This window comes from Caloenas nicobarica, chromosome 1, assembly GCF_036013445.1.
Source record: "Caloenas nicobarica isolate bCalNic1 chromosome 1, bCalNic1.hap1, whole genome shotgun sequence".
Classification (NCBI taxonomy): Eukaryota; Metazoa; Chordata; class Aves; order Columbiformes; family Columbidae; genus Caloenas; species Caloenas nicobarica.
Window position 1 is genome coordinate 40,660,733 of NC_088245.1, and position 11,510 is coordinate 40,672,242.

The 11,510-nt window shown below is 47.6% G+C and overlaps 1 protein-coding gene across 1 annotated transcript in view; it reads left to right on the forward strand.

Moving 5' to 3' along the window:
- Nucleotides 1–11,167, forward strand: part of CACNA1I (calcium voltage-gated channel subunit alpha1 I) — a 159,278-nt gene extending 148,111 nt beyond the window's left edge. The window contains exons 29-36 of the mRNA XM_065626922.1: nt 80–158; nt 738–859; nt 1,604–1,942; nt 2,572–2,718; nt 6,933–7,049; nt 7,439–7,607; nt 8,480–8,676; nt 10,466–11,167. Coding sequence (XP_065482994.1) covers nt 80–158; nt 738–859; nt 1,604–1,942; nt 2,572–2,718; nt 6,933–7,049; nt 7,439–7,607; nt 8,480–8,676; nt 10,466–11,167 — 1,872 coding nt within the window. The remainder of the gene's footprint in view (nt 1–79; nt 159–737; nt 860–1,603; nt 1,943–2,571; nt 2,719–6,932; nt 7,050–7,438; nt 7,608–8,479; nt 8,677–10,465) is intronic.
- The last annotated feature ends 343 nt before the right edge of the window (nt 11,168–11,510 follow it).

Sequence of the window (11,510 nt, forward strand, 5' to 3'; positions counted from 1 at the left end):
AGGCTTTGAAAGACAGAAACACTTGCCTGTACAGATGAAATAGGCTTTGGGGTCTGCTGACCATGCCCTTTGCTTTCAGGTGGGAAACCTTGGACTCCTTTTCATGCTACTTTTTTTCATCTACGCTGCTCTAGGAGTGGAGCTCTTTGGAAAACTGGGTAAGTCTCAAGCAGACCATGCTCCAGTGTGAGCTACAGACCTGCTGGGAAGCTGATGTTTCTCAGAATCAGTACTAATTCAATAAAGGGATTGAAGTACTTGATGGCCTTCGTTCTCCCTTATGCATAACTAATGTAAGAGGAATTTCCCACTAAGTTGTTATTGTCCTAACAGCCTAACAAAATAAAAGCAGCATCTGCTTTCTCTTTCATTATTAAACTTTTGCTTTTTCCGTACCGCCTATGTTGATATTGCCTTCAAGATTACAAGAAAAATTCAGGGAAAGTTTATTTACATCTCTTGTCATGGAATATTGATGAAGAAGAAAGGCAGCACAATGGCAGGTTGGGAGGATACCCCTGAGCAACTGAGTTACACTGCCTTATATCCCAGGGCTGGGACATCAGTGGTTTTTTCTGTATTGCTGGGCAACAGCCAACTGTTGGGCAGGGTGCTGATGCCATTACCTGAGGTCTCCAGGCTGTGAGAAGCCTGAAGTCCCCTTCCCCAGTACCTGCTGTTGATCTCAGGACCATTAATGTGTCCTCTGCTGATAGCTGTGATCCCCTTCCTTTCAGTATGCAATGATGAGAACCCCTGTGAGGGCATGAGCCGCCATGCCACCTTTGAGAACTTCGGGATGGCCTTCCTCACACTCTTCCAGGTGTCCACAGGCGACAACTGGAATGGGATCATGAAGGTAACTGAGCCTCAGGGGTGTGGATGTCCTTATGGTGGGGAAAGAGAAATTTCTATGTGTGATCTGTTTAGCAATGCTTGGGCTAGAAAACAGAATAGGCACAGAAACTGAGTTGCTAGATGAGGTCCCTGCTCAGGTGAGAATCTCCCTCCCTGCCATGGTAACTCAGACCCTGGGCTCATCTAGTCCTGCAGACATCTGAGAAAAATGCAAATTGTCCTTGGGAGGGACAAGAAGACTGTCCAGTCTAAGAGGGAACATCCACTGTCATAAGACCTCTTAGCAAACCTGAATGTAGGTGCATTGGATATGGCACCCATCTGCAGAGTTACCAGGGCAATCCAAACTAAATACTTTCTTCCTTCAAAGGACATGGAGAGATGAAAGGTCTTTGAACACATAGAGTGCTTTTGAGTCTGGATGGGAGAAGGCAGTACCAGACTGCTTATTTTGTTCTTCCTCACGTGGGGGGTTACAGTGGCAGCAACATATGATGGTCTGGAAGTAGTTTCCTCTGTACAGCTTTGGACATATTTGCTCTGCAGCAGAGAGCATATGATCAGATAGCACCCCAGATTCTTTGAGGACCTTATGATCACGAAGGGTGTGGGGTGATAGAAATGTTTGCCTTGTTTTTTCCATTGGCGTCAGAGTTTTTAGACAGAAAGAGCAGCCAAGCTTGTATTCTTACTTAAGTCCTTCTTTCCTTCCATCGTTCCCTCTCAAACCCAACCTCGCCTCAAGGATACCTTGCGTGACTGCAGCCACGATGACCGAAGCTGCCTCAGCAACCTGCAGTTCATCTCCCCACTGTACTTTGTCAGCTTTGTGCTCACAGCCCAGTTTGTCCTCATCAATGTGGTGGTAGCTGTGCTCATGAAACATCTTGATGACAGTAACAAGGAGGCTCAGGAGGATGCAGAGATGGATGCCGAGATTGAGCTGGAATTTGCACATGGGCTGTGCTCCCGCAAGTCAGGCTCCACAAATTCAAGACAGGGAAAAGGAACAGGAACAGAAGGAGGAGGTGGGAGAACAGATCCTGAAGGACGCCTATGCATGAGATGTTACTCTCCAGCACAGGTGAGTACACCTTTGAGCTTACCAACCAGACTGCAGCAAGTAGCTGTGGGGAGAAGCTGGGGAGCCTAGATGACTGAGGGTTTAGCAGTAGCAGATAGATGCCTCCACCTTAGGGTGAGAGGTTTACATTCAGCAGTAGACTTTTTCAGCTGGTAGCATCGTTTTGGGGACAAGGCTGTGCAGCAGTGGGTTCTGTTCATTGTCATCATTGTGTAGGAACCTGGGGGCCAGCAGAGGAGAGATGGAGCAGATCAGCTAAAGGTTTGTTAGGAGCAAATCGGAGAGGGAGCTCAGGAGAAGAGAGCAGGGGAAATGGCAGATCAAGAGTGAAGCGCTCCAGCAGAGCTGGAAGGGAGGTGTGAGTAGTGCTGTGGTGCACTGACAGTGAGTAAAGACAGTTCCTCCTGTTTTGTTTTTTTATTTCTTTTGCATTGAGATCTGGCACCTTTACACACTCTAAGGAGCAAATGCTCCCCCAGTGACCCTGTGCAGGTACCTGCAGAACAATGTGCTGCTCCAGATGAGTCAGGGTGGAGAACCCAGCCCCAAATTCACATGAAACTTTGAAGCAAAAAACTCAGCATTCTTAAAATGATCTCTCCCATCCTCCCCCCTTTCTTGTCCCCTAGGAGAACTTATGGCTGGACAGTGTCTCTTTAATTATTAAGGACTCCTTCGACGGGGAGTTAATGATCATCGATAACCTATCGGGCTCCGTCTTCCATCATTACTCCTCGCCGGCCATGTGCGAGAAGTGTAACCATGACAAGCAAGAGGTAACCTGCGTACGAGGATGCGTGAGGGGACTCTCCCCCCAAGACCCGCACACCTACACCCACATGCCCGCAGGTCGTCCGATGTGTGCTCCTGGCTGTAGATTGTGTAGACAGAGAGCTTGTTGACCTGTGTTTGTCATCTGTCATGAATTGCTGATGCTGCCTCTAGTACAGGCCTGCCCTCCTTAGCCATGGGGGAATGTCTGAGGTGGTGGAAAGGTGAGATGTGCCAGGACATAGGTCAGGAGGGACCGAATGAGCTGTAGAGAAATGACTGTGAATGCATCCTAGCAGCTCTTGTTGTGTTCAATTCTGCAAGAAAAGCAGAGGTTCAAGTTCATGTTGTACAGAGGACTCAAAGGATCTCACCCCAATGACAGCACTCAGGGGCAATTCAGTGGGAGATATAAGCATGTGTTCTGTCTTCATTTTAAGCATGTGCTTGCTAATTCCCTGTTGAGGTTGATGAATTAAGCACATGCTTAAATGCCTTGTTGAATAGAGTCACCATCTGTGAGCAAGGATTGGTTTGTGGTGAAAACAGTTAATTAGTTTGAGCAAAAACTAAATAAAAATGGGCCCACTGAGAAAGTTTGAGAGTCTCTTTTCTGCTGTAGAACCTGTTAGCTGACAAATGGGTTGTTGCTAAGAGCAGGACACCAAATGGCTTAAACTTGTGCTTCTGAAGTTAGCAGATGCTTTGGAAAACTACTTCCTAAGCAATTAGTCTTTTCAGGTTGCAAAACTTCAGGAGCAAAGTAGTCTGGGAGAAGTTAGGTGAGTAGGAGAATTAATTTTGTTTCTGGAATAATTTTATTGTATGTAAGTGCCATGATCATGGTCAGACGTGTGAAAGTAGCATGGCTCATCTGACAGTAAATCAGTACAGCAGTGGCAATCTTCATCTTCCCCGTAACTAACCTGATATGTTGCTATTGCTTATAAAGAAACCATGAAGCTTGGAAAGAGAGCTCTCATTGGCAGGTTTCTCTATCCATGTTGGAAGAAAACAATATTTTGTTTGGCTTTGGATGCCTAGTTCTAATGCTCTAATTTTTTCAAGCCTTTCAGTTATCTGCTTGTCCCCATAGCTTCCCTTTGAAAGTATCACAATGCAAACATTGCTGTAGTTTATCAGTGTTGCAACACTTCACAAATAGATGTTGCATTAATGCAGAAAATAACTAGTTTTCAATTAACCACAACTTCCACTGCTTTACTTAAGTCCTTATATTCAGCAGTTGGTGCTCACCCTTCTCAGAAAATCAGGTCTTCTAAGGCATTCCAGAATGATTACCCCAAAATTAAGTCATTTGCAGCTAGTTTGCTGCATTTGAAAACCTTCCAGATAGCCTTCAGTATCCTGCCTAGGAATGAAGACAAAACCAACAGATTTTCTTACCTTCCCAGCAAGGTAACTAGACAGCAAAATCTTCAATCGCAACTCACAGCCACAGCAGAGTTTAACAGAATAGTCACAGCCAAAGAATTATTCTTAGATCATATTTTCTGATGGCCGTTATAGAGCCATACATTATTTTTCAAAATTGATATTTCAATACATTTGAAATGTGGAATTGAAAAGAAATTATCTATATCTGCAAGAATAACTTCAGCAGTAAAATGTAGATATTTTATTTCTGATCATATAAATCAAAACTACAGTCAGGATTTTAAGTCATGGTTGATTCATATCCATATTTCATAGTATAAAAAACATTGAGGAAAGTCCAACAGGAAATCACTACATGCAGTCACAGCTTGTCCCAGCACTAGCAACAGCAATGCACATAGTCATTAAATCAGAGTGTACTCTTGTACATCAACATATCTGAATGTGCATTGTACACACAGACAGAATTGTGCTATCTGAGAACCAATTGACAGCAAGTTATATAGGCAAACCATTTTTTTTTAAATCTAGTCCTATTCAATACATCTGTTTTCGAACAAAATAGTATGCTTGCTGCCTGGTGAATCACCCTTAACTCAGCCCGTCTGACAAAAAAATCTCATATTAGCCAATAATGTTCGTTGCCATTTCATTTGTAGTTTAATCTGTCAAGGTGCTGAGTACAGTGAACAGAGACAACACTTAAACATATGCTCAAAGTAATTAATTAATTAAGCTTTTTATTGCATTGAGTAGAAGTGCTCAGTGTCTTTCCTAGTTAGGCTGCCGGCCTCTTATTTTTAAACCAATTATTTGTACAATTAAGGATTTTTGTAATCACGGCTGTTTTTAAAGATAGGTTTCTTCTGCAACTAGATATATTCTATGTGTGTGTGGTTCAGTGTCTCAGGTTGCTGCAGTTTTCATGGATTGTGCTCTTAGTGGACAGCCCCTTCTCCCTTCACTGCCATTTTTTTTTATTCCTCATCTTTAGTCAGAAGATTTTTAAATATTCTGCAGTAAGGGAAGCTATAAGAACAAACCGTATTTTTTTCATACTGCTAACCTCTTCTCTTGTCATCGCTTTCCTTTCGCTCCTGGGCTGGTTGACAGACATCTGCATTTTGGTGACTGATAGTGTGTTTAGCCAGTGGCAGGAGTTTGCCAGTGAGCAGCGGTGAACCGTGTTGCCACTCATGACGTTTATTTGTGACTTTGTTGATTTATGGTTTTTGTGCAGATCCCAGGGCGGCCAGAATTTGTGAGTGAGCAGTTCAGTGAAGAACAGACTATTCTGGCTTGTGTTGAGGCTCTTTTTTATGGATGGAGAAGGTAGTCGCAGATGTTATCACGTTTCACGCTCAGGTCTTTGCAAGCACAGCTGTAAGGCTGTTCTGGTGTAACAAGCACTTAGGCGAGTAACAAATGAGTACGCATGTTAAGTGAGACCGAAGGAAGACTCTGTTTCTCTACACAAGTAGTTGCTGACTGGTGGCTGTGTAGTGTACTTGACAGAACTCAATTGCGGGGTCTCTGGTCAGTCCGTGCTCTGACTAGCAGTAGTTGGTTTTGGGCTCTTTTCATGGTTGAACAGCACCGTGTCCCTGTGTCAGAATAATATCCCAAGTAAGGATGTCATTTTTGCCCTCTGGTTTTCCATCCTGTTTGTTCGAAGTGCATTGTCTCTCAGATGGAGACCTCTTCCAGCCTCTGGCACTGGGACAAGCCACCAAACTCCCAGCTCGAAGGAGTCATCTCTCCAAATGTTCCACCTGCTCTTATATTAATAGCTCAAAAGCTGTACCTGCCTTCTGCAAACACAAACACAAGGAAGGACAAAATAAATGGCCAGGAAGCAAGCTGTCCTGACTGAGACAACCCAGCATATAGCTCTTGAGTCAGGAACTGGTGGAACTCTAGAGACCAGTGATGGAAAGCCAAGCACAAGAGGGACAGAGCAGCTGTTTAGGCTACTAGAAAAAGCGGATGTTTTTCAGGCATTGTGGGAAAGAGATGTCAGGCAGAGGGGAATCGAAAGCTTGGAGGAAAGAGGATGGGAGAGAGGCCAAAAATGAAACAGACCAAAAGATGAAGCAAAGTCAGGCATGGGGCTGGAGTGGAGCTGAGGCTCAAGGATGAGGAAGATGCAGTGGACAGGCTTGGTTTCAGAAAGCAGGAGAGCACAAGTATGAGTGGGTGGGAGGAGTGAGTTTAGGGCTGGAGAGCAGGATGGGAGATAGTGTTAGCTGGGGTCTTGGGTGGGTTAGGGGTGAGAAGAAGGGGAAGACACAGGGAAGCTGAAGGGAAACAGGGTTTCAGTGATTGAAGGTAAGAGAATATGAAAAGCATGATACTGGCATGCACTGCAAGAGGCATGACTATCCCTGGAATGAAAGCATCTTGACATTTAAGCAGGGCTGTCCATGGGGCCTTCAGAAAAAGGGGTCCACTCCTCATCCCTCAGCAGGGCAGACTGCCTTGCCACTGGCCTGAGGGAGCCCTCTCCCCGCTTGGCTTTACTTGCAGGGGCTTGTGCTAGCTGTGTTGCTGGGACAGATTCAGGACTCCTTCCTCAAATTCTGGCACTAGAGGAGCATGGACTGATGGTGGGCTGCTTGTAGATCGTATGTTCAACCTTCATTAAAAGTGGATTCTCCTGTCCAGCCCAGGTCTGGGTTAGGCAGTACCTGATGTATCCAAGGAATATAACCTAAAATTGATCTTGGGTCTACAGGCTCTTACTTATCCACCATAAACTGTGTGACTGCTTGAAATGTAGATGCCAGGTATGACCTGTGACAGCTTCTTTCCCTTCCTGCAGGTCCAGCTGGCTGAAATGGAAGCATTATCCCTCAACTCAGACAAGTCCTCTTCCATACTTCTGGGAGATGAGTCAGACAATCGCAGCACTTCTCAGCTGAGTCCTGAGGAGATCAAGGTTAGCCCCAGGTGGTCATGGTCATGTTGGACTGTGCACTGTATTTCTGCCCCTGCTCGTTTGAAGTGCTCTGTATTCATCCAGAATTTGTCAGCCCTGCTGAGGAATATAAAGTCTGGTCACTTTCCAAGAGCTGCTCTGTAGAGACATATCATGGAAAAGGATTTGAGAAGGAGAAAGGGATGTATGTTTTTGAAAGTTCTCTTCGCTATTGTCAGCAGCTTCCTCTGAATGGGCCTAAATTTAGGGGATTTTGGCTGGAAACCTGAGCATCTCTTAGCTAGCCTGAAGGTGTCTTCAGAATGAGCCCTTCTTGAGGCTTTGACAAGTCTTCTCTGTCGTCTATTGTTAAATCTCACAAGGTTTTTTCCTCACTTATTTTTTTCCAGCAGGATCACCAGGACAGCCCTGACTCCAATGGAGTAGGTGATCTTGGGGAGTGCCTGCTCCCAATATCCAGTGAGGATGGCTCAAGAAACCCGGACAGTTACCTGTGTGAAATGGAGAAAACTCCTTTCAACTCAGTCCAGTCTTGGCTAAAGCATGAAAATACCAAAGGTGAGTACGGCTCTCATCATTCTCCAGGTCTGCTGCAAGTGCGGGTTGGTTCAGCTCATCTGCCTTTCTCCTGCCTGCCCCCTGCCAGGAATGGAGTTAATGTGATGTGAGGTTACACTACCCAAGAATTAGCTTTCAGTTTGTCAGTCTTCAGGAATGGCATGAGGAGCAGTTCCTTCTTTTGCTGCTAGATCTTATATCCTCCTTCAGACTTGCCTATGTGAAGTGTTGTGAAAGAGCTGATTCCCATTCACAGCAGTTCACCCACTCACAGTCAGACACGTGTGGGGACAGACTCCCCCACCATGCCAGCTGGGCGACCTGTGACCACACAGCACGGTAAAACGTTGCTGCCCCCTGACCAAGCTCCTCAGGTGCAGGTTCAAGGAACACGTAATACATGTCTGCCCTTGGTGGAAGTGCTCCAGTTCTACTCTTGAGCACGCTCTGTCCTCCCATGGTCCCCAGGTTTCCCGAACCATGATTTTTTTAATCTCCCTTCACCCCGTGCCTTGCAAGATCTGGGATCAAAGTCCTCTGGTGGTGATACATGAATTGAATGGCTCAGCATTCCTCTGTGAGAGCAGCAACAGGAGAGGCAAGCTGGGCTGTTGCTTTATGGCTCTTAGCTGTGTCAGATCTTCCAAGTCTGGTGCAGGTTTTGGTCCTTGCGTAGAAAGTGAGACCCATGGTGTGAACACTAGGCTGAGTCTTCTTGATCAGGAGTGCATGTTACTAAATATCCTCCATACACTGGACTTGCAGGACCCTTGGTGTAACAGCAGCAAAGGCACCACATCAAATTGGAGGACTCTTCAACTTTTTTTTTTCTGTTTGTCTTCTCCTCCCCGTTTCTTTTGGTGCTTTGTCAGTCCTTCCCAGCCCCTTCTCTCCAGGTGCATCTTGCCCTCTGTTACCTGTACCAGCAGAATTTTTCCACCCAGCCATCTCTGCCACCCAGACAGGGCCTGAGAAAGTCTCATGTCCACACAACCTTCCTAAGATCTCTCTGCAAGGCTCATGGGCATCACTGAGATCGCCGAGCGTGAACTGTTCACTTCTTCATCAGGTGAGGACCTCCGCTTCCTTCTGTGAGGAAAGTTTGATCTTCACATCACACCCAGAGGGAGCTGAGCAGGGAGGAGGGCAGAGGAAGGAGAGATCCACTTGTGGTCAGGGAGGAGCACAGTGGACTGCAGAGTGCAGGAGGGATGGGGAGGAGAGAGGGTTGTATAGCAAAGGGGTGTTGTATCACTCTCGCTCCATGAAATCAAATATTATTCTGCTGCAGCTAGCCCCACATGAAGACAAAATCACATCACCTTTTAGCTCATGCCTGGGTCCCCTGCAGACACCTGCATGCACAGCAGCCACAGTGTGAGCCAGGGAGACAGCAGCCACACAGCCACCTCGGCTCTTCTTAGTGCCGTGACTCTGGATCACGCACCTGCTTGGTTGGAACAGGCTTCTCCTCACCCACCTCCTCCACAGCCCTTCCTGGCACATGCACACACCACGTCCCTGAGCTCGCTGTTTTCCCCTGCCCACTTAGCTCTTACATCCCAGGAAGGTGCTGTCTCTTTCTGAAAAGGCAGCTGTTTCTCACTAATGAAAGAGAAGAATAAAAGTGTTGAGGGGAGATCAAGTGTCTCTGAAGAGCAGAGGAGTCAGAGATGAAAGTCCAATAGAGATCCTTGTTGTTGTTGTTCTTAGAAGATACTCCACGAACAATTCCTGTTTGAGGAGTACAGGGACACTCTATTCCAGACAAACTAAAAAACAAAAATAAAATCATGTTATCTAGTTCTATGCGACAGACACTCTTGGCACGGTACAAATGTGTATAAATTCACCAGGGATAAATTTAGCCTCTAGCTCAGGGCGCTGAGTTGTTGCGGTGTTGAAACTTCTGGTATAAGCCTAGACATGAAGAGAAAGAGCTCTGGAGCTGGCATACCACTGGGGTAAAAGTACAGAACTGTTGTAAAGGAGAAATCGGTAAACTTCTGATTATGTGATGCAGCTTGTACTGAATAGCTATGGTTCAGGAGACTGCTTCCAGTCCTACATGCATCATTCCCAGGGCTGTGTCTCAGTGATAATCTCAGTGCAGACCAGTTTCCTAGGAACAACTGAAATGCAGCTTAAATTAATGAGCCTTGATACAAGGAAATTAAAGCTGTTTCCCCTTCCTGCTGGAAGGGGACTCCACTTTTCTACTCTAAATACTGTCATTGCCATGAGTCCTGGTCAGAACAACTATGAGGCCTCTTTTCTCTCTGGAAACATTGCTGGTTTTTTAGTTAGAGGAGGTCTATGTACAGAGCCTGAGGTCTAAGTACAGAAGTCCCCTGATTTCTGGCCAGCTGATGGTTTTGATGTGTCTGCAGCCTGTGTGGCAGGTTCACAAGGAAGCCAAGAGAGGGGACCCACAGGGATCCTCAGCTCTGCTGCCTCCTGGACCCCAGTGGGCAGGGACAGCCTGGCGGCAGGGGCTGCAGAGCTCACAGACCAGCACCCGTTCCTTTTGGTGGAGCACGTCGTGTAGGAGGGGAAGACTCATTGTGGAGCAGAATGAAATCAGAGCTCAAAATATTGAAGCCTTTCTTCCTCCCCCAGAAGGGAGCAAGCTTCATGGCTGGTGCTTTGTAGCATTGCTCGGTAGTTTATAGCTGCACCCCCCCAGAAGAGTGAGGTAGGAACTGGAGTTTTCCCTCTTTTTCTGTAATTGTGGTTTGTTTTCACACCCCAAAGTAATAAAATCTTTAATAAATAAATAAATAAATAAAAGGGCGAAGTCTCTTGCTCCCTGCCCGCCTCTTTCCTGAGAACTGTGTTTTCACGCTCCTGCTCCCCAGGCCCCCGAGAGCGATACCTCGCTGGACAGCCGGAGCAGCAGCTCGGCAGGCAGCCTGCAGACCACGCTGGAGGACAGCCTCAACCTCAGCGACTCTCCCCAGTGCACCCTGGACCTCCCGGTGGCTCTGTGCCCCGTGCCAGCTGCCGGCACCCAAAGACCCCTGGCAGCCCCCCTCTCCCCCGCCTCCCGCTGCCGGAACCTGCGGGGCCGGGGGCTTTTCAGCCTGCAGAGCATCCGTCGGCACCAGCGCAGCCACAGCAGCGGCGGGAGCACCAGCCCCGGCTGCACCCACCACGACTCCATGGACCCCTCGGACGAGGAGGGGGTGGGCAGCAGCCTGCGGGGGGGCGGCAACAACAGCGAGCCCTCGGAGACCCTCAGCAGCCTCTCGCTGACCTCCCTCTTCTCACCCCCACCACCGGGGCTGACGCTGGTGAAGAAGTGCAGCAGCACCAGCAGCCTCCACACCAGCCCCTCGCCCCGCCGCCCCACCGCCCACCACGCCAAGCCCTTCTACACCGTTGATCCGCGGGGCTTCCTCTCCATGCCTTCGTGGGTGACGGACTTCTGCAAGGACACCCGCTTACCCAGGGAAGGAAAGGAACCGGACAGCCCCGGCAGACTGGGAACAGGGGACCACGGCTCCCCGCTCCCGTCCAAGCTGGAGCTGGGCGATGGAGTCAGCAAGAGGAACAGATGAGGGTCCGTAGGGTGCAGGGAGGGAGCGTTCTGCCACTGGCACGGGGAGCGTGTTTCGCTAGCTTCTCCACAGCAGCAATTCCAAAGGATTTGCAAGAAAAAGAACGAGGCAAACAAAAATTTATAAATATATATATATACATAAATATATATATATAGAATAAATACTCTGGTACCGTACCTCAGAGGCATGGGAGAGTGCAAGCAATACAGGAACAGTCCTGCCTGAGGGCACGACCTGGACCGTCACCACAGAGACTATAGTGACAAGAAAAGGCCGTGGGGCTGGCAGGGACGGGACCCTCTGGCCAGGTGACTGCTGCGTGGCAGCTGTTTAGTTATAT